The sequence below is a fragment of the Balearica regulorum genome, chromosome 1 (genome assembly GCF_011004875.1).
Source record: "Balearica regulorum gibbericeps isolate bBalReg1 chromosome 1, bBalReg1.pri, whole genome shotgun sequence".
NCBI classification, from domain to species: Eukaryota; Metazoa; Chordata; class Aves; order Gruiformes; family Gruidae; genus Balearica; species Balearica regulorum.
In genome coordinates, this window is record NC_046184.1 from 76,906,434 (window position 1) to 76,930,319 (window position 23,886).

The 23,886-nt window shown below is 42.3% G+C and overlaps 1 protein-coding gene across 1 annotated transcript in view; it reads right to left on the reverse strand.

The window, feature by feature from the left end:
* Positions 1–23,622, reverse strand: part of EFCAB6 (EF-hand calcium binding domain 6) — a 119,098-nt gene extending 95,476 nt beyond the window's left edge. The window contains exons 1-6 of the mRNA XM_075742798.1: positions 23,555–23,622; positions 14,566–14,715; positions 12,538–12,758; positions 11,319–11,407; positions 8,982–9,045; positions 1,910–2,046 (exon numbers count right to left, since the gene is read on the reverse strand). Of these exons, the coding sequence (XP_075598913.1) occupies positions 1,910–2,046; positions 8,982–9,045; positions 11,319–11,407; positions 12,538–12,758; positions 14,566–14,707 (653 nt within the window). The 5' untranslated portion in view covers positions 14,708–14,715; positions 23,555–23,622. The remainder of the gene's footprint in view (positions 1–1,909; positions 2,047–8,981; positions 9,046–11,318; positions 11,408–12,537; positions 12,759–14,565; positions 14,716–23,554) is intronic.
* Between the last annotated feature and the right edge of the window lie 264 nt (positions 23,623–23,886).

The window sequence follows — 23,886 nt, forward strand, 5'->3', positions numbered from 1 at the left end:
TAGCGTGGCCAGCAGGAGTAGGGAAGTGATCGTCCCCCTGTACTCGGCACTGGTGAGGCTGCACCTCAAGTACTGTGCTCAGTTTTGGGTCCCTCACTACAAGACAGACATTGAGGTGCTGGCACATGTCCATAGAAGAGCCACAAAGGGGGTGAAGGAGCACAAGCCCTGTGAGGAGCAGCTGAGGGAACTGGGGTTGTTTAGCCTGGAGAAAAGGAGGCTGAGGGGAGACCTTCTCACCCTCTACAACTACCTGAAAGGAGGTTGTAGCCAGGTGGGGGCTGGTCTCTTCTCCCAAGTAACAAGCGACAGGACAAGAGGAAGTGGCTTGAAGTTGTGCCATTGGAGGTTTGGATTGGATATTATGAAAAATTTCCTCACTGAAAGGGTTGTCAAGCATTGGAACAGGCTGCCCAGGGAAGTGGTGGAGTCACCATCCCTGGAGGTATTTAAAAGATGTGTAGATGTGCTGCTTAGGGGCACGGTTTAGAGGTGGACTTGGCAGTACTAGGTTAATGGTAGAACTTCATGATCTTAAGTCTTTTCCAACCTAAACAATTCTATAATCTGAAGTACATATGGACTCCCAATATTAATTCTTACCCATTGTTCTTCCATTGAAGAGCAGAGCAATCTAGTTTCCAAATGCCATACAAACATTAATCAAGGTTCACATCATACCTCTGGGGTAAACAAGTATTACTCCCTTATGCAGCTGTGCAAACTAGAGCCCTAAAAGGTTAAGTGTTTCTTCTGAGGCGGCTGTGAACCAGCTGCCAGGCCTAGATGACTGGGTCACTGAATCAAGCCTCTCCTTGCTTTCTGGCCTCACCCTACTTGGAGGCAGTCTTTGAGTTTCCATTTCACTGTATCTCTTGAATATGAAAACCACGCTAAGGAGAGAGTAAGCAGATCATAGTACCCATGATACAACATTTCCCTGTTCACCACCTCAAGTTGCACAGGATGTGAAGATGTGCCATGGTACCGTTTTATTTCAAATAACAGTGTTGTTCTACCCCATGGGCAAAACCCCAGTCATTCAAACTACCTGCAGAAATTCAGCAAAAGCACAAAACAGCTGATCAGAGTTGCTGCCTTTTTCAAAGGCAAGATTTCACTAGTCACCTGGTTGTCAGGATCTTGTCTCCAGTGAGAGGCAATGGCTCTCAGCTTTCTCCACTCACTCATCTCAGCAGGAGTGAGAAGGTACTTTCTCATTCAGAAGCCAACAATTTCAAATCAGCTGTGAAAAGGAGGAGGTCCTGACTCCTGTAGGTATGTCCGACACATACACTTTGTCCTCTTGGTACATTGGTTCTGCTGAATAATATTTCAAAAAGGTCTTCTGTATGTCCTATGTAAGCCAAAGAAACTGAAGAGGTCGAGCAACGGACTGTCCTAACACCTCTTATAAGCAGAGTAAGGAAATCCTTTCCTCTCTTCACTACTTCTTCCTCTGGAAGAGCCTCTGGGGTTCTCACTATCTCTTCTGTTCAGCTTTCAGAGTGGAATAGGCACTAGCATCTCCATGTACTCCTCAACCCTGTCCTGGGTGTGAGACCAAGAGCATTCACCCCCAATGTCACTCTGTAAGACAGCAGGCAAGGGAAGTCCCACATTGTCCCTCTAGTATGTTAAACCCCATCCTGAAAATCAAGCTGATTGGGATTAATTCTGATACAGGACTCATCCCTTCGGAATGAATTACCAACATATTTATCCTTGCATGCTATTGCATCCATTTACTCAGAGAAAGGCTGAAGGCTGCAACTTGCATACAGAAGATAAACTGGCAAATTAGCTTGCTGCAAGCAGCCCCCAGCCACTGTCATTCAGAAGATCACAAAGGCCCCATCATTTAATGTTATTACTCTCACAGAAAAATCATGGCTGTTTCTTTACTTACTTTTCAAATTCTGAATCCTTCATCCTAAAACAGGTGATCTCAAGAATTTGCCTTAGTGTGTGCCTCTGTATCCATCCTGCACGGCTGTAGTCAAAAAGTCTGCAGCACCTGATAATGTTTTTCACATTCTTTGCAATCTACAAATTACAGGTGATTTCAATGAACAAGAAACCAATGCTGACACAACTGACAGAAATGCAAGCACTGCAAAGCTTTGCTAACATATAATACAAAATGCCATTTTATACCTATTTTGATAATACAGGACAACCTTTCCCAGCACAGTAGGAAATGTTACAATAACACTCCATCAGAAATGAGTATTTTGCATTTACTCAATGTCTAAGGCAATTTCCTCTTCAAATGGCACTAGTAAACTTCAAAACTCTTTTAGGCAAAACAATGAATTTCAGATACAATTCATATTTTTTAAACAATAGGCAGAGGATGAACTTCCTTCAATGACTGAAACCTAGGGATTTGCTGGAAACTAAATATCAAAGATCAAGGTAGGTATACATTTCATAAGTATCAGTAAACTTCAGAATGTCAGTGAATTATTTGTTCTACATATACCAAAGCATTCTTTTTTTTCACTTCACTTCAAAACTTACCAAAATCAAGAAGATTTAGGGGTTGAAAGAAAAAGTATACATATATATATATATGGGACAAACTGATGAATATATTAGCATTCTAGCAATTGCATCTCTCTTCTCCAAGTCTGTTAAAATCTCAGCAACCTGAACCTTAAAGTAAGCTTACAAACTGAAAATTTACAATAAACGTAGTACTGAAGGCTTCCATGCTTACTCTGTTCTGTGTTGAATTTGCTCAGCTTACAAGAATAAAACCTTGTTTAAAAATATCACTCTTTTTAACTGCTATTTCTGCAAATGCAACTGGGGATTTGAAAGTCAGGCTGTGTTCTTTCTGGCTCACATAATAGCAGCAATAATAAAAATTCTGCCACTGCTCCTTACTCACTCATTTGAACACGGCTGCCTGAGACAGAATTAAATGCAGCTCAGCTGCATATGCTCTGCAGTGCTACCAGGAGTAAGAAGGAGGAAAGTCTGTGGAGGAAATCCTGATCACAGTGAAGTTGGTATTCCAATGCAGTCAGGATTTCATATTTTGCTTGTTTTAACCAAAAGAATCAAGATTCCAAGCCTCATACTCTCACTACAGAGCATTATGCAGAGCAAACAGGCCTATTTATGGCTATAACCATCCACTGACATAAAGCAAAGGTTGTCCAAAGTAAGTAGCTATGAATTGGGCACATTTGACTACTCCTTGGCAACTCTGCCTGGCAAAAAAGGGTGGAATATCCTCTTCCTGAAAAAAGCTTTTTTTCTGGCTAAGGACATGAAGTTTATTCATTAAAAAAAAGTCCTTTCCTATAGTGATAGATATAAAACAACAAAGGAAATTCAAAGAAAGGATTAGACTTCACCAGAGTAGGCTGGGATTTCTCTTACTTGCCACGATTGACAAAACATTTCCACCACAACTCCAAGCTTTTCATGGAGAAAGAAATGCAGCAATCTTGGTTCATTTCTCTCTGCCATCAGATTCAACTGAAATGTATTATTTAATGAGTGAGGCAAAGGTTTGGATAGTATGGTGCCTGGCACCGATGATATATTTTTCTGCCAGCTTGATAAGACCATTTGTCCTTACAGGTTAGATAAGCTATGTACCAACCAGTTCATGCTATCAGAATCTTTCAACGGAGACACCAGAAGCAATGTTCCTGTTTGTTCTCCGGAGTATTAGTGATATCACAGCACTTTTAGCAAGCATAGGGCCTTGCCATAGTGTCTTTGGCATAACGCTCTCTGTTGTCGCTGACACATGCCAGCTGGCTGCTTCTCCCCACCCCAGCAGTGACTGCATTTCGGCAGCATTTATGCATGTGAAGCACTTGGGGATCCCTTGGGAGGAAGGAGAACAATGAATATTTTAAATATTTTCTTATATTTCAGAAGCACAAAGGATATCCATTGAAAACACATCCTCTACAGGCATGGTAACGGGAGGAACTTCCCGACACTCCCTTATGCAGGCTGCAGCTTACTGTGAGACAATTTCCTGCCACAAATCACTGAAGTTCATTTTGCTACCCACAAAAGTATTGCCAGTCACTGTATATCAAGGTATTTTCCTCAGCAACTGTGTCTCCCATGGATCTGGGCACGTAAGGTGCCACCTGCGTCATGCGTTGCTTCCGTCTTGCAGCCTTTATGGTACTTTGTGGCTTGGGGTATTTGGCAAGGGTGGGAAGGAAAGCTGGAAAGGGGTTTTCACTCATTCCCGTCATGCCAAACTCTTGAATTCTGCCTGCAATAACTTACACCACCTTTCTGGTGCTGAACGAGTCTGAGAGAGGTTTTAGGGAGTCCCTGAGACAAACAGGCCCCTAGCATTACAGCTAGGAGAAGAACTGAGCTTTGCAGAGAAGGCAGCAGGCTGGATGAGGAGGCAGAGAAGTTCTGCACAGATGCGCTCCAATGGCTTGCCAGTCTAGGGCGGTATGCATGGAGGAGACTGGGACAGACCCAGTGTTTCTTCTGCAGGAAACAAAAGCTGCTTGGCCTTGACATGAGGATCAGAAGCAAAATCTGTGTTCAAACTTGTGGTTGCTGCCCCTCATTAGAGCTGTACAGTCACCCTAATAAACAACATATGGGAAATCTGGGGTAATTACTTGCCAAGAAAGCAAAAATAGCAAAATTTTAATGGCAGCATTGAGAAATATGCTGTAAGGAATAAGTTGGGGACAGAGTGGTAAAACATGCCACCTTCTTCCATTTTTGTGAAAATGTGTCAAAAATGCATAAATTAGTAAAGAAAAACCCGTGGTATAACACCTGGCACTCTCTCTGGCAAAAGGACTAGAGCTCAGATGTGCTCTCAAGGCAAACCCTGCAACACAGGACAGCTTGGAAGCTTACCACCCCGCTAACCGTCCCTGAAGGGACCGCCCATCGGATCCACGGTCTCCAAAACACCCTTCTCGAGAGTGGAGGAGGTGCACGTGAGGCAAGCTGGCCAGGGCAGGAAAAGGGAGACCTTCAGTCGCTCTGCTTCCAGTCTGTCTCAGGACAGTCTGACAGCAGTCTGTCGCAGCGTCCCTGTCTGACTGTCCCCTTCCCTTCGGCCAGCACACCCATGTAGAGATCCACACTTAAGATTTCCTGCCCTTCGTGGCACCCTGTTGTAACAGGCACCGGGGGGAAGGAAGGGGATGATGGGGAAGCTTTTAGAGTTGTGGTTATATACCTTACCACCAAATGGAAGATTTCAATCTGCAAAAATCTATCAATCTAGAATATTACACACAGAGAGATACATGCATCAGATTTTGTTTGTTTTGTTAAAAAATAAAGAAAGAAAATAAATGCCTGAAAAATATTCTTCTCTTGCTATAAACACATCAGTGCTCATTTTCCCTATATTCTACTTTGGGCTATTTTGTGTAAAATCTTTAATTAAAGTTTTTCTTTGAAATTGTCATCATCAAACCAGAAGAAAGAAAGTAAAAAACGGAAGGACACAGCTGTGCATATATGAAGTGCTATTCAGTACCAAATGAATTGGAACAAAATAAGTATCGTGACTGTTATGCTCTTAGTTTTGGCTCTGTATTCTCAGTAGCATAGTCTAACTTGTCACTTTATATTGATTCCATCTGTTTACACTCTGCAGAGTATTGGCTTCCTACAGTGAACATTTCCTATTTACCAGCTGGTAAAGATAGGCCCAAACCAGATAGAAAAGAATTAGACTATTTTCAGATCCTCATAAACATAAAATCAAAAATTAATGGGGGAGGGGAGATAAGAGTAGGGGGGAGTGAGGAAAATATATATGGGCCTGATGCTTGTTCATATCGATAGCCCTTTACAACCCAGTAGCAATTTTTAGAGACCTTGAAATTTGTGCAATGAGTACACAAAATAAATCAATTTTCAGTCCTCTTTGCATTGTGCTTTATACGAAGAGCCCTATTGTAAATGCGAATCAATCCCAGTACTTCAGTAATCTTTAAAGAGAAACAGTTGGGGTCTGAACATATCTAATATAATATGCCCACTCCCACCGGTCAACTATTGAGTGAAAGACCTCCTTATGAAATGGATGCACACAGGCAGTACAGAGCCATCTTTGCACTCTGACAAATTGAGTTTTAGTTCTTCCTTTTTCCTAATTGCTGGATTCCTTTCTTAAAGCTGACTCACTTCGGGAGAGTCCTTTTACTGTCATTAAAAAAGTGTTTCAGGTTGCAAGCTCTTCTTGAACAAAGTTTTATTTTTTAACATTCAGGAACACTGTGTCGCTGAAGTTGAGGCTCCTTGCTACGGTGCCACATCCTTTTGCAAGTATTACTGGGGAACAAATCCTGTCCCTTTTTTTGGAGTCCTAGCAGCCGAGTCAGTGAAATTGCACTCCATAAAGAAAAAGAAGGCAGATTTGGGTGCTTAGAAGACAAGCTGCCCTTTATTGAACAGGCCTTTGCTGCGCCAGGGCAGTAGCACGCAGCCAGGGCACCAGCCGGCCAGGAACGTGGAAGAGAAGGGTCTGGACTTCTGGCATGGTATGAAAGTTCTGGTTCCTTTACCCGCAGCACATAAAGAAGTGCATAACTGACCCAGCTACGTTGCTGCCTTACTTCCTTGAACACTCACTGAGTCAGTAGGGAAGAGCTCCATCATTTCTATTCCCAGGCAGACATCTGTTCAGCGTTTGGCCCTCCTTCCTGGGCCAAGTTCTTTGCTTAGGAGGTTCCGACACATTGTGGCCATTTTCCTACAGTTTGCTGCTAATTTTCTTTCTTGATCAGGTTTGGGGTTTTTCCCTTTTCTTTAAACTTGCTTTTCCCAAGACAGTGACCTTCAGGAGTAACATTTTATTACATTTGACTAGAAATGACAGAACGATGTCTTTAGTCAAAAATAAACTTAGAGGTTTGCCCTGGCATTTGAAATACTCAGAAATCTTTTCCTAGCTTATCTAGAAAGGAAATGAGCCCTGGATCATTTGATTAAGTGATCTGTCAGCATGGCTGAAGTTTCTAAGTGCAGGACAGTGATGAGAAACCCAAGGCCTCCTTTCAGGTCTTGGTTCCCCTATGTCTTTTCACCAACTAGAAGATGCTCTGAACCACCTGCTGCTTTTCTTGATCTTGGCCATTATACTAGTTATGATGTCTAAATGGAGGGACATGTGGTAGGTGGTCCAAATGTGGTTTTCTGCCTATACAAGGAGAAAATTACTATTCCTTATTCTACTGAGGACATTAGGAACTTTTTCTTTCACTTTTTTTTTTGTTTGTTTTTTGTTTGGTTGGTTTTTGTTTTGTTTTGTTTTTTAACATGCACATCCAAATACAAAACTCAGTCAGAGTTACCAATATAAATGTATCCTTGACTGATGAAGTGCATCCAAACGAAAGCAGAATAAGGTCTGGCTTGGGAATAACCACTGTGATACGTTACAGATAAATATTTAAAAGAGTATATGAACTCTTAAGTGTGTCTGAGTAATTATCTGTGTACATCATGCATTTACATATCTTGCAGTACTTATTTAACTGAATTGTTCCTGGGATATATATAAAGCAGTAACCTTGCCTTAAGTTAATGATGTTTTCTGTTAATGTACTGAAATATACGTAGCAGCTCTGTTTCACAATGCCATTAAAAAAAAATAACATAGAACCTTGTAAATTAAATATACCAGACCTCTAATTAGGACTTTGGAGGCTATTTTCAATTCATAAATTCTATAATAAGATGACATTTCAGCAGTTTCTTTTGTGATAGGAAACGCTTAACATGAAAATGTAAACGTTACTCTTCAGTTAGCTGCATATAGCCAAATGAATAAAAGCTATGACATTAATAACAACTATACCAAGTTATGATTGATAGGCTTTTCTACAGCGAGAAAAGATTGTCTTGGATACAATCTGTCCTAACAGCCTTGCGATATGTTAATATTTTATTCAGACTAGAGTGAGGATATATTCAGATGTCCTACTCAGTGGAAGAGAAGCAAATGGGTTGCAAATACAACTGCAGCCCTGAGGTGCAACAACAGCTGTGAAATCAGAAAGATTTTATTTCCCCTTCCCAAATTACAGACCAAGCCCATGCCAAGCACAGCAGGAGGTTGGATTTTCCTTGGAATTTACATCAGGTTATGCTTAATGTATTTCTTCTTCTATGAACAGTCTTAGGGTAGAGCCAACAGACTGTCACACAGTGCTCTAGAAGGCATGGAATACTCTTTTGTGTCTTTGTAAATAATAACTATTATTACATGTGATATGTGACATTAGGTTAACTTACAAGCGCCCAAATATAATAAAATATCGTGATGTTGATAAACAGATTTTCATGGCTCAGTTTGCGCAGAAATAAAATAATAAAAATCTAGCTTTCCCATAGTCACACCACCACTTCCTCCTCAATTTAACAAAGTGGGTTTGTGCTGTTCAAATTTTTGTTCAGGTTTAAGTCGACTGAGCTCTCAGGTGGCTGGATACTTCTAAATAAAATGTACAAAATGCCTAAAATGCCGTTTTTCTGATGTGACAGAATGTTTTACACCAGTGTTGCAAAGGACTAAACAATTACAGAAATTGTACTGCCAAGGAGAAACCAGTTTCTTAAATAATTCAAGTGTTGTTACTCAAGCCACAAGCACCTAGTAACTAAGAAATAAAATCACAGTGGGACTGGGCCAGTTCTACACCAGAGATTTGTTGCAAGACTGCTTGAAAGAGAAAAGTGCTTAGGGTTTTGATGCTAAAAAGGGATTCAGTGTGGAGAGAGAGGCTTTTAAAATACTACTTAGTACTTTAGCATAATAAAAGCCCCCAAAACAGCAACAAAAAACCTAAGCATACAAATATGACCAGATCCTCTTGATACAACAACAGGGCAACAGCCTTTTAAACATGTTACTGAGGTGATATCAGTGCATCAAGAGCAACATCTACTTACCTGAAATGAATTACTACCCCAGCATGTGGTTTCTCTTATTACCCTGGTCAACATACTTTCTCCTTGAGCAGGGATTCCAGCTGACTTAATGTCATTGTGTGGCGACTATGGCTGTTCAACCTGAAAATAAATATAATAAAGAAGATGAAAATAAATCACAAGTGCATCGATGAACATAAACCACAAGTGCATCACAGTACTGTTGAAGACCACTTTATGGACATCAATGGGAGAGTTTTGTTCTAGCTTGTGAACAGCTACAAATGCAAGAAAATGGCTTGATCCTGCCTTTGTTGTGGCTGTTCTTCACAGCTCTGCACTGCTCCTGGAGAAAATCACTGCAAATCTGGATTCCCTGAGCAGAACAGAGATGTGACAGCTGCTCCCCTACCACAAGCAGGATGATTGTTATTGTAAAATATTTTTTCTTGAAGGATTTTTTTTTTTTTTCTGGTTGCCATAAGGGACATGAAGGGATATTAGCAGCTTGATCTGGCCCTTGGGATGACAAGAGTATCTGGGAGTCCCAAGGTCACGGAAGTTATAGTGCCAGTTCCCCCCTCTCCTCCGCTCCCATCAAGTGTTCTTCAGAGAACAACAAGCATGTCTCCTCCTCCCCCTCTCCCCAGCAGAAATCTGAGATCCATTTGTTACCAGTATCTTTTAAAATTCTTTTAAAAATACATCGCCTTGCTTTCGCTTTTGTTTCCTCATCCTGTTGACTTGCATCAAGCACCAGAGCAGGTCATTTTTAGAGTCAACTACCAGCCAAGTTTACTTTCACTAGTGGGTTCTGCGGGTGCCAAATTCCACTCTCTGCACATCCTTCTCTGGTTTCAGCTTCTGAAAAGCCTCGTGCAATTTTATCCACACCTTTATGTGTGCGACGAAGTCCTAGAAGCCAAGCTCTGCCCTCATTTTCAGCCTCGGAATTTAAAGGAATTGCCTGAGTTTTAAATAGGGAGAGAAAGCAGCTCTGCTCCTGCCTCCTGGCAAAACTCCTGGCAAGGAGCACCCGTGCTGCCCTCCAGTGGTGAAATGACATCGGGCTGTGCCTGATGGCTCTCACAAACACCGGTATTTTTGCTCCCGTACACTGCAGGCCGTCTCGGAGAAGTTCTCTAACAAATTAGCTGGCCGAAAGACAAGATCGTCTAAGCCTGATCCTTACTTTCCACATTTCAGTGAGTTTAAAAGGAAATCAAGAGCAACGTCTTATATATTCTCCTTGAACACTGGAAGAAAATCCAACCCCAAGCGTACAAAAAGCTTTACCATTTTATTATATTGCATGTAATAAAGAAAAGATTAACCTTTTATTCCGGGAAAGATCCCTCATTTGTTATTTAATTAGTTTTCACTAATTAATTAGAATTTTTTAAGCTCCCCTGTCTCTCTGGGAGAAAGTGGCTTATGTCCCTCCCTTTTTCTCCTTTTCTTTTGCTGCTCCTCTTCTTCCTCCTGCCTCCTTTCAAAGTCCTAATCCCATTTTTGTATCCTTAGTATTACACTCCTTCATTCTCTCTTTGTATGAGAGTTTTCTTAGCTTTGCAATTGCTGGGAACAAAGTTGGTCAGGAATTTACAGAATATTTTTGGAGGCAACTCTTTATTGAAGGCCAGATCATACAAACTCACAGGACAAACTGAAGGAAAAGGAATTTCCCTGCAGATCCCCTTGCAGAATTTCACCCTTTATATTTCCCTGGGGGGTGGGGAGGAGTGTTTGAAAAATATTTAGTGCTCCACTAAGAAAGCTACTGTGAGAGCACAGATTTGGGGTGGTGGCGGTGGTTAATTTTTACTTTCATGTAGAGTGTGGCTCTACTTTCCATTTTGCTACATTGAAGGTAAAAATCCTAACTTAATGCAAGTTCACACGTAGCTGGTGTCTTCTCAACTTTATTATTGAAAAAATTACTTACACTGGAAATGAAGACGAATGTGAATTATTTACTCCTAAAGGATTGAATCCTGAAACATTATAACTTTCCCATTACTGGGTCCCTTGGCTAAGCTTCTATGTTTCGCTTAAAGACATGTCAAGTTGAGTGGCATGTTTTCAAATCCCCATTAAACTGAATCAGCTAAAATTTCTTTCATACACAATAACTTTCATCATTAATTTATTGAACAGACTGATTAGTCCTAAAGGTTCAGGAGCAGATCAGTGGCTTAGCAGACCACTCCCTTTGGCGATCAGGCAACACTCCTATAGCAACTACACCAATTACACATACAGAAAAAATGTTTTTAGAAAAAAAAAATCTCATATCTCTATCTCACTAGAGGCTCACATTAGCAGCTAGATTCTGCCTTAAGAGCTAGACAACTCACAAGTGATTCATGACTACAATTTAGGAGCGGTTTGACCGCATAATATGGAACACTTACTTTTTGAGCATGCTGGTACTTCTGGCAACTTCAGTGAACTTTGACAGGAAGTCAAGATATGGCACAGTAACTTTGCCAATATTTGGGATCTGTATTTCAATATACCTGGATAAGTACATGAATAAGTCCTATAGTGATATCAGATATTTTTAAATACTTCATTTGTGTTACTCATTTATTCTTTTCCTAAGCGGCAAAAATTAACTTTATCTTGCTTTTGTTTTGTGTATTATACATTACTACTTCTCAGCAACTTGTCTAGAATTAAGCATAGCACTAATTTAATAACTGGTAAGTCACCTGACAAAAAGTTACAACCTACAAGTCTTTCCATCATGTAAGATAAAGATTTCTCAACTCTCTAGCTCTATGATCTTTCACATGTATCTATGACAGTATATTCATTCTCATCAGCCTCACTGATGCATCCTTCTCTTGTTCCAAAAAAGTATTTAATGTGTTTCATGTGTTTATGTGTCCCCCTAATGACAATTTAGTATTAGCAAAGAATTTAACATCAATCTTAGCTGAAATGGCTTAACCCATTACAGACTGATTAGTTTAAAATGCAAATGCAATACATCAGTTCACCCAAATTAAACAAACAAACAAGAGTCAAATACATTAGAAAAATAATATATAAAATCTACACTTTTAGGACAGAAATTTAAGCATACAATAATGCTGGTGCAGATTGTGCATCACAATCCTCCTCTATCTTTGATAAGAGTCAGTCACGATATCATTTAAACACCCAATATTCCTTCAAGTCCAATCTGATGATGGTTTATAAGGTAGCAAACACCAAAAGTGAGCCAAGAAACTCCCCATCCAGACAAAAAGCAGCTGGTGTCTGACTCAAGAGTTCACAACCTAAGCTATCCATATCCATAACACCACACGTATATGAATTTAAGCTGTGAGCTCCTTTTTTTTAAAAAAAAAAAAAATCACAAAATCTGCTGGTAAATTGCAACTCTTTCAAATAGTGAGACATGCCACACAAAGTCCTTATGTAAACACACCAATTGTCAAGTTTAGCTCATGTTACTTTTGCAAGTTTTCTATGACTTTCACTTGAACTACTCACAGAAGATTTTGACCATATCTAGCATCTTTTCAATAATATTGGTCTGGAACCTGCTCCCATCGAAATTTTGCCCTTGACGTAAATAGGAACAGCCTCTAAATGATTATAAACAGCAATGACGTAGCATACCTCTGCCAGCACAGCATCAAATTCAGCTTCTGTTAGATGGAAGAGAAAAGTTTCAATCGCTCTCCTGAATTCACTTTTTGTGACTGTCAGGGTCTGACCAACATCAAGCATCTGAAATGCTTTTTTCAGTTCATCTTCTTTTTCAGGTGTCTTTTGAAGTAAGATCTGCCCAATGCCCCAGGAGAATAATGTGGGATCTGGGACAGAGCTCACAGGCATAGCTGTAAAATATATCAGGCAGTCATCAGATACTTCTAAGCCTGGCAAAGTCACATATTTTTTCTGAGAATTCAACACAATTCAGTTCATTTCCAGAAATATATAAGTAAATTGGTTATTGTTTGTCCACTGATTTGAAAGCAATAAACAACCAAACAAAATTGTAAGTATTTAAACAAAATATTCCAGGATTTATCTTTCTGCTGCTTCAGCCAAAACAGTAAGTTGGAATATACACTTAAATTTTAAAAGTTAAAAAACATTAAACAAAGTTACAGTGCATAGATATGTTCCATGGAAGCAGCCCTCCCACTTCAAACTACAGAGAGGATCTCTTTGCCCTGTAAAATTTAGAGACTTTATTCAGTTATTGAGCTTCGGGTAGAGATATCCTGTAGTAGTGGGGTCAACATCCATTGTCTGTTTACGGTTTCTACGGCTGGTAAGTATTTTAGCGCATGCTAGCCCCTTTCCCACTAAAAACACACCCAGCAACAGAGAGTGGAAGTACCTGACTGTACAATATAGTGTTCAGGGATGCCTTACATTACTTAAGACAGCTCCGGCTCTCATTAGACCTGAACAAGAACTAAACAAGGACCAAAAGATTTGGCCTGATGTTTCTTTTGGATTCATAATGAGCCAAATTCAGCCACAGCTATGAGCATTTAATTACCTACCATTTGAATCAAAGGAGGTTTTGTACACAAATCTGAACACGGGCTAGTTCATAGGCATTTATGTTTTTTCCAAACTTCAGTCTAGGATCTGCTCTTAAACAAAACATAACTGCCTGCAGAAGAAGCTTTGTTTACAAAAAGCACGATGGCAAAATAGAGCTTTTTGTTACTTAACAGCTTTGCTGCAGTTTTATGAGAGCCAAATTTCTTCTTATGCTCATCCCTTCCTTACAAAGAAAGTATACAATCGTGGATGCCTTACACATTTCATTTCAACTTCAAGCCATTCCCACAAAAGACAGCATTCAAATTCACAGCTGGATACAGCTTCAGTGAAATCAATAGAGCTGTCACAGCTTACTCCTACAATGAATCCAACCCTAAATCTAAAACTACATGGCAAGGAGAGGAAGAGAAGTGACATAAACTATGATGGAGGAAGTCTCGCATGATAATAATTAAAAATTACTTGCAAGAGGAATGTCCACGCTGGGATTAACAGCAAATTCATACTTGATTGGAACAAACTATAAATCTTACTAGTCCAGAAAATGAGCTTTCTGTGGTAAGTGTACAGTCATTTCAAATGAGTTCCCAAAGGATAAGATGTATATCAAATCTGGTAATGTGCTATAATTGGAAACAGTGATCTTGTAGTGACTTCAGAACAGAAGTGAGATAGTGGTCCAAAGAAGGTATCTCTCTCTCAAGTTCCAGTGGACTTCAGAGAAGGGAAGAAAATAAAGACCCTGTTTCCTCACCTACAAGCAGGAGGAACAAGAGTTGGGTGAGAAGGACCATAGCTCCCTCTTCAACCCTCTCTCCATCAGTAGAACTAGATTGATTTTGTTCATGTCCACAGGATCCAGCAAACACAGTGTATCTGTGACAGACAACTTCTCTCAAAGTAGTGAGAAAAATGTGTCCTAAACCGTAAATAGCACACAGGCTCCTTGGCCGCTGCAACTTGCTACATTGAAAGGCACCACTGAACCCCAAACAAACAATAGGACAGAAAGGACCAAGAGGATGATGCCACCTGCAAGTTACACAGCTCTTGTCCTCTGAGCAATAGAAGGATTTTGATTTAAAGTCTCAAGACAGTGAACACTCAGACTTCAGTACAAACCTGCAGCCAATTTAATTGAGCGCCGCCTGCTGCCACACAACGATGCTTTGTTTTGTGTAGAATCAGGTCCTGGTGTAAATGTGATGCCTTGAGAGGAGGGGTGCAAGGCACTGAGGTCTTCTGAAGTTGTCACTCTGGCCATGGTCTCCCCTGGGTTTAAAACAGGATTATGAGAAAACATCAGAATATAGGACAGTGTGACAGCAACAAGAGAGACAAAAACTGATTTCTTGACACGAGATCTAGTTTGCTGATAACAAAATTGACTGAGATAGTTCTTGCTGACTAGCAGTGACCAGATGAGAGAAGCTGACAATTTCTGTGGTTGTGCTGATGTTCTGGTTTTGGCTGAGAGTTAATTCTCTTTCTAGTAGCTGGTATAGTGCCATGTTTTGGATTTAGTACAAGAATAATGTTGAAAACACGCTGCTGGTTTTAGTTGTTGATAGGTAGTTGTAGTGCTTACACTAAGTCAAAGACTTTTCAGCTTCCCATGCCGTGCCAGGTGCACAAGAAGCTGTGAGAGCACAGCCAGGGCAGCTGATCCAGGCTGGCCAAAGGGATATTCCTGACAATAGAACAGCATGCTCTGGATAGAACTGGGGAAGCGAGCTGGGAGGGGGTGGGATCGCTACTCAGAAACAGACTGGGCATCAGGGTTTTTTTTTCCTTCAGCATGTGGTGGGCAAGTTGCGTTTGTACATCACCTGTTTTACATATTATTGTTGTTGTTATCTTCCTTTATTATCCTATTAAATTGTCTTTATCTCAACCCACGAGTTTTTTCCCCAGGGGGGAGGTGTGAACAAGATGCTGCATGGTGCATAGTTACCAGCTGGGATTAAACCACGACAGTTCATTTTGGCGCCCAATGTGGGGCACCAAGTGTTGAGATAACAGATCTGAGCAGCGCAACTGGCAGTGCAGAGGCAAACCCATCTGGGCTGCCCCGCTAGAGAAGCTGATTGTAAAAGTACGTCATGTAGATGCCCATGTACCCAAGAATCGGGCCACTGAGGAACATCCAACCAACCATCAGGTGGATCAGGCTGCTCAGATTGAAGTGGCTCAGGTGGATTTGGACTGGCAACATAAGGGTGAATTATTTATAGCTCGGTGGGCCCATGACACCTTAGGCCATCAAGGAAGAGATGCAACATATAGATGGGCTTGTGATTGAAGAGCGGACTTAACCATGGACACTATTGCACAGGTCACCCATGAACGTGAAACATGCACTGTGTCAAGCAAGCCAAGCAGTTAAAGCCTCTCTGGTATGGAGGATGGTGGCTGAAATGTAAATATGGGGAGGCCTGGCAGATTGATTACAACACACTCCCACAAACCTGCCAAGGCAAGTGCTAGGTACTTAGAACGGTGGAAGGAACCACCGGATGGCTGGAAACACATCCTGTGCCCCATGCCACCACCTGGAACACTATCCTGGGCCTTGAAAAGCAAGTCCTGTGGTGACATGGCACCCCAGAAAGAACTCAGACAGACAATGGGACTCCCAAAACAACCTCATAGACACCTGGGCCAAAGAGCCACCTGGGCATTGAGTGGGTGTATCACATCCCCTGTCATGCACCAGCCTCAAGGAAAAATCAAATGATACAATGGGCTGTTGAAGACTACACTGAGAGGAGTGGGTGGTGGGACCCTCACACATTGGGACACACATTTAGCAAAGGCCACCTGGTCACTTAACATGAGGGGATCTACCAATCGAGCTGGCCCTGCCTGATCAAAACTTCTGCAAACCACAGAAAAGGATAAAGTCCCCATAGTGCACATGAAGAGTATGTTGGGGAAGACAGTCTGGGCTACTCCTGCCTCAGGCAAAGGAAAACACATCCATGGGATTGCTTTTGCTCAAAGACCTGGGTGCACTTGGAAGGTAATGCAGACAGATGGGACAGTCCAATGTGTACCTCAAGGGGATTTGATTTTGGGTGAGAATAGCCAATGATTTAAATTGTATGATATACATTGCTACATAATACTGCATATCATCACTACTATGATTGTTATATGCCATAACCATGGTATTGCAGTAAGAATCACCCAGATTAATGAAGAAGGAACTTTGATGAAATCGAGCAAGGTGCGGAGGCGATGAGACTGGAACTAGCTTCAGCAATGAGCACCCAGTAACTTCCTTGAGACTGACATCTTCAACATGCAGACCATGGGCATGGGCCACGCCAGATACACCAGCCACAAGCTCCAGATGCAGCATGCAACAATCCAACATCACACACCATCTCTCCTGCCCTGAGAGACTGTTATGACAGATGGAGCCCAAAAGTGATGGACTAAATTAACTCAACAGATATTTTAGAGGGATGGCCCATAGACTAAGGGAATGATATCTGTGTGTACATATCAAAAAGACAGGAAAAGTGATGGTGATTAATTGGAATGTATTGGGAAGTATAGGACCTAAGCATGACATAGATGGTATGGAATAAGGGGTGGATACTGTCAGATACTGTCCTGGTTTCAGCTGGGATAGAGGTAATTTTCTTCCTAGTAGCTGGTATAGTGCTGTGTTTTGGATTTAGTATGAGAATAATGTTCATAACACACTGTTGTTTTAGTTGTTACTATCTCCTATGTCAGCACTTTTAGATACGCAGTTTAGAGTAGGAGACTACAGTGGTAGACTGACTTTTTTACTAAATAACACAGAATTATCTCTGGAAATGTTTTTGGCCATTATCTTGAAGGCTATGCTCATTAAAATACTCTAGAAATCTTTAAAAACACAACCTTTTAGTTAAGAAAGCCTGCTATTTTATTAGAGCAGTACAGTTGCTTAGATGTTTATTTAGACTTTTAGGCTTTTGCAGGAGAAAAATGCATGTACCAGACACCAGCTCATTACACTAATTACTCTGTTTTATGAAGAGCTATTATTAATTTTCCACACCAGGAAATCCAAGGCAAACTATACTGTAAGTATAAACAGAAAAGCTAACTGGGAAAATAACAATCAGACAGAGATAGTATTGCACGGCATATGCAACAGTTTCGTAAGTGTGGCTCACTGGTGACCCGCTAGGCAATGTTAAACGGTCTGCATCTGCTCTGTGCAACCATACAGCTTGAACAGCGCCTGCGATTGCAAACACCATTATGCGAGCTCCCGGTAGGAATGCTGAGAGCCAACGACGCACTACCACTCAAAACTTTGGGAGATACCGCTCTAGGGCTTGTTCGGGTATGATGACGCATTTGTCTTTGCCCACATGGAATGTGTTTTGAGTGCTAATAAAATAACGGTGATTCAGGTGATGGTGCTATCGCCCAATCTTTTCCGTGGGGTTTTGCAGTCATTAGTCACACAAATACTTTCAAATATTGGCAGTGTTATGCACTGGATCACAGGGTAATTCTATTGATACTTATGTAGTTAACCTTATCAGACACTTCAAAGGAAATATTTTAAAAGACTCTGTTTCCTCTATTACAAACATAATTCAAAATTAGAAATTTGGTTTTTCCCCAAACTGAGTGGCAGTCAGAGAGTATAACGTATTTCCTCCTCTCCCTGATATGTGCCAATCAATTGCACCTTGTTCCTGCCATTCAATTACCACAGTATAGAAAGCAAATGTTAGCACAGGGAATTCTGAGCTCTGTAGCCTTCTGAAAATCCAGCATGCTATGTACAAATGACAAAAGCCATATAAGGAGGCTCAGTTCTCTTTAAAGGAAGGTGAAAAGTAAAACTAAAGCAGACATTGCACAGCCAAATGAAAAACAGAGGGACGAGAGCAAGACTTACTAGTCCTTTAGCAAAAATGCAGCACTGTGAAGCATTTTACCAGGTAGAAAGGCCCTTCTCCCTCACAAAAAAAACCAAACCCACAACCCAAAAACCCCACAAACCAAAAAAACCCAAACATCCAAAATGAACAAAGAAACAAACCCACTACAGTTCAAATGCTTCAAGTTTTCATTACCTAGCTCAGTGCTTTGGACTACTAGAGAAAATGAGAGGGGAAAAAAAAGGGGGGGGGAGGGGGAAAGGAAAGGAAGAAAAAACCACCACCTTTCTGGCAATTTAAGCAATCTTATCTTCATGTTATCAAACAGAAATTAAGTAGATCTGAGTAGACTGTCCCCACTGCTTAACATGCATCAAATCAAGCAGTTGCTGGGTACTGTTGCTGGGCACTGCATCTTTATCCTCTGTACACTCCAATAGTTAGAATAATTTCTGATCGGGTTTTGACGCAAGTTTGGGTCAAGCAGCTTCGTGGGCACATTTTGTGAGTTAGCTTGATCAGGAACCATTCCCAATGGGCAGTTTGTGTGGAGCCATCCTGTTTCAAAGGGTGAGAAGTGTTTAACAGTCTGGACATGAACTATTCCATGCCAGTTTGCCTCAGTGCCAAGAAACAGTCACAAGCATACTTAATTTACTAGCATAGCCCATCTAGTAGTAACCCCTGGCAGATGTCCTAGCTCCGTAACCATCCATTGAAAGAAATTAGCCTCCAAGCGTTATTTCTGCACCATTCAGGTGGAAAACAACCTTTTTCTTCTTCATCTGATACATAGCTAAGTGTCATCATTACTACAGTCTCTTGGCCGATACACTTGCAGTGGCACCCGTGCACGTTTGGCTCCCTAGAAACCGTAAACAGGGAGGGTCCATTTCTCAGAGGCCAAGAGCTCAAATAAATGGGTTCTGGCTGCTAGATCATAAATATGGGCAGACAATAAGTGTATCTGAAACAAATGCAAATCAATTCTGCTGTCGCCTCCTCAGACACCACCAAGCTCTATCTCAGGTACTGGGGTTTGATACTAAAGAGGCTGTGCCAGTTATTTGTACCATGCCCAAGCCAGAGGAAATTCACGGACATTTCAATGTTACTCTGCCCTTTTTACAGATTCAGCAGACATATTTAAATCAATTTGTCAGCAAAAGGACTGTTCAAACAGCAAAGGCAACAACAGTTATGCGGCTCAGTAACTAGGCTACAACAAGAATACGGTAAGTAGAAGCACATCTTGCTGATGATTAAGTCATTAGCAAACCTTTCTTTGACTTCAGAAAAATCAGGATGGAGCTCTAAAATACTTTTGTAAAAACCAAGTGCAACTGCTATTTTTCTGGACTCTAGACATTTTCTGCTGGAAGTATATGTCTGTCTGGTCTACTAATAGTCAGCTTGCCTTTCTTAGTTATCTTTCACAGATCCTTCGGAAATAGTTCATGGTCCATAAGAAGTCCGTATACTGAAAGTCCAAGATTACTAATACAGAGCAATCAAACTTAAAGTTTCATCAGGTACTGAGCCTGGTTCTCTTCTCACTTATACTGCCTCCACAACTGCAAAATATCAGTGCTTGAATCAAGAATAACTTACCTGCACTGAATATCTCCTGATTTATATGTTACTTGGAATTCACGCTGGTGCATAAAAAGTCATAAATCAGATCCACTGCTTATATTTTTAAGTACACTCCTACTAGTATGAGGGCAAGATCCTCAGCCACCATAAATCAGCATAGCTCTGCTTGCTTTCCTATCTTCACAAGAATTACAGCATTTATAGCCACTAAGGGATTTGGCCCTCATTTCTGCTCATTTCAATAATTTAATTGATAAGAGTTTCCCAAGTGTCTGTGTACCAAGTTCCTGCATCTGAGGCATGTTTCACTATAGTTACAAGATGGATGGATCTTGCAAATGGTATAAACATATTTCTGGCCAGTTTAGATAGAAATGTAGAACACAGTTTCTAGCTAACAGAATAATGAGGATCTGTTACAGTGTTTCAGTCAGAATGATGGAACCACATCCTTTTCTTTTCTTGGAAGAATAAATGAAGCTTTAGAATAGAATGCTTTTTCTATTTGTTTCTGAAAGCTTCACTACTCTGTATTGTGTTTGGCAAGACAGATAGCAAGCCTCACCTTCATTTTCTCTTAGCTCTTTTTTCTTTTTTTAAACCTAACACATTTTATTTTATGTAACCTAAAGTGAAAGGATTGCTGTAACCTTGTCCTTTATTTTGTTTTATTCCTCTTAAAAGAGTGCCAGTCTCTGCAATTGTCAGAGAACAATTAAGGCTATGAATTCCCCCATGCAGATCAAGGATGAACATTTTGTGGCTCTAGCACAATTTGTTGTTCTCATGATGGGATTATAGCAAACAACTGGGGGCAGAGCCACATCAGAGTATAAGCTCCAGTGTGATCTGAAATGGGCTACCAGAGGCTTCTGTGGTGTGGTGGGTTGACCTGGACTGGCTGCCAGATGCCCACGCAGTTGCTCTCTCACTTCCTTTCCTCAACAGGACAGTGGGAGAAAATAAGATGGAAAAGCTCATGGGTTGAGATAGAGACAGGAAAAATCACTCACCATTTACCATCACAGGCAAGACAGACTCAGTCTGGGGAAAATTAATTTATTGCTAATTAAAAATAGAATAGGATGGTGAGAAACAGAGACAAAAACCCTAAAACACCTCCCCTTCTTCCCAGGATCAACTTCACTCCTCCATTCTCAACTCATCTACTCCCTCCCCCAGAGCAATGCAGGAGGATGGGGAAGGGGGGGTTGCAGTCAGTTGCTCTCTGCCACTCCTTCCTCCTCACACTTTTCCCCTGCTCGAGCATGGGTCCTTCCCGCTGGCTACAGTCTTTCACAAATTGCTCCTGCATGGGCTTCTCTCCACAGGCCACAGCTCCTGGCAGGAGCCTGCTCCAGCATGGGCTCTCCACAGGCTGCAGCTTCCTTCGGAGCATACCTACCTGCTGTGATGTGGGGTCCTCTGTGGGCTGCAGTGTGGATATCTGCTCTGGCACGGTCTTCTCCATGGGCTGCAATGAAATACCTGCTTCGCCATGGTCTCCTACAGGGGCTGCAGGAGAATCTCTGCTCCAGTGCCTGGAGCAACTCCTCCTCATCTCCTCCTTCTCTTTGGTACCTGCAGGACAGTTTCTTACACTTTTCTTTCTTTCTTTCAACACAGCTGTACCACCTTTTTTGTTTTTACCATTACTTAAATATGCTTTCACAGATGCACCACAGCTGGTGGTCTCACCTGTGCCCTGCAGTGGGTCCATTTGAGCTGGCTGGAAGCAGAGGTATCTAGCAAGGGGCAGCCTCTGTGAGCAGAGAGCAGGGGCTGCCCCTGCAGCCCCCCCACTACCAACACCTTGACACCTACACCCAATACACAGGGCAAATCACCCTGAAATCCAAATGATGGGTGAAGCAGGGGGTTCCTGGGAAGTCATTGTAGCTCCACCTCACAGCTTTTCCTGGAGCTCCCTGTCTCTGAGGCATCCAGCGTCTTTGCCAGAGTTTGTTACCCATATGAAAAATGCTGGTGTGCTAATCACAGACTATCCACTGTAAAGATGGTGTCTTCTCATTGCCTTCCTTTTCTTACCTCCCTAACTCCAATTATGAAATCCTTAATTAATATATTCTTAATTAATATATTCTCAGTCTGCAGTTGCTACTTCTCCCTAGTCTCTTTCCATGGCTTGAGAGGAAAAGGCTGATTCTAGAAATATCAACTACTTAGAGCCAGATTTTGCCCTACTCAGAGGATAACCAAAGAAGTTTTCTTCTCATTTCGTACAATCCAGGGAAAACAATAGTAGCACTTGCTTTACAGGAAACGCAAAACAGAAGCAAATAAACACAAAAGCTCTCTCTAGAAAGAATGAACAATCACTTAGATACCATATTGTCTCCGCTATGTAAACTGTCCCTGTGTGACACACTAAGGCAGAGCTTTCTGGATTCTTGCACATGTGTCTTTCATGTGGACAAACTGCCTCCAAGGGCTCTGCCCCTTAAAATGTCTAATGTTAGTCAAGTGGCTGAGCATGTTCACTTGTTCCTGTGTTTATCAAACAAGGTGGTACAGCTGGAAACATACCTCCAACTGATCAGGCAGGGACCTAGCACCGCTCTGATCTGTGGTAATAATTTTCTTGCTACAGCAGATGATGGCTTTTCAGCAAATATAGAAATTTCCACTCCAAGATTTGATTCTGATAAGTAATGCAAAAGACTGAGATAACCTACAGGATGTGCATTTTATTTTGCAAAGAGAATTTTATATATTATAAGCTCAGGGACTATGTAATTTTGTGTCCCAAAGGCAGAAATTCCCCCAAAGTTAAAGCCAACCTGCAACGCATCAAATAAGGAAGTTCAATGGCACACAGGCTGCCTCCTACACTGCCCTGTACTTCTCCAGTGTGTAGCAGATTAGCAGGACATGCTCTAAGTTGGGCTGCAGTGACAGACTACTGGCCTGTAAAGGTCCTGAACTGTAAAGCTTCTCTGTTTCGGGTACTTCAGAGAAAAGGTGAAAGAACTGCTGGGAAACAGAACTGTGGAATAAACTACACGTAAACCGGATTCTTCTTTTTGGGGGGCACTTAGGGATGGCTTCCCTTCTAAGGTAATTTATTTTCTTTACTTCCCTTGAACGCAACAGCAGAGGATTTCAACAGCCACACTGTCTTTTCTTCAGTCCAAACCTGCAGCCCTCACCCTGACAGAACAGCAAGCTCAGAGGCACCTTCCCCTCCACCCTCGCAGCGAGCCCCTGTGCCCGCAGAGTCCCTGACCCCAGCCTCCAGAGCAGCCTGGTGCAAACAAACCGCGCAGCACTTCTGCCTTGGTTCAGGCTGCACTTAGCATTAGACGACAGAAAATTAAAGTCATTCATTAAAGTGATTAAAGCCTTACGGCGATCGTGCCAACAGCCACGGCCCCGCTTGCCAAGGCGCGGAGCGATGCGGGTGCCCCTCTGGCCGGCCTCCGGGTCAGCTGGCCGCCCTCACCAACAGAGCCCCCGACACGGGCCCTTCTGCCGCCGTGCCAGGCCCCGCTCGGCGTGGGGAGCAGGGGGACGCCCCGGACGGTACCCGCTGCTCCCGGCCACGTCCCCGCACGGAGTTGCGGCGGTCTCCGGGCTCCCCAGCCCCGGGTCGCTACCTGCGGCGCGGGGCCCGCCGGTGCCGGCACCGTTCCGCGCCGCTTCGAGGTCCTGCTGCTACGGGGACGCTGTTGCCGTAGTAACAGCGGCCTTCGCGCCTGATTGGGCAGAAGCGCCGCCGTTCGCATGGCAACACTAAGGCAGATCCCTATTGGGTGCGGGGCTGGGGTGTGGTGAGGCTTGCCCTCTCCTCTCCTCTCCTCTCCTCTCCTCCTCACCTCACCTCACTTGCACTGCCAGTCGCGGTCCATAAGCGGGTAACGGGAGCCGCCGAGCCGCGTTGTGGCGTTCCCCGAAGCCCCAGCAGCCGTCACAGCTCGCAGGCGGTGGT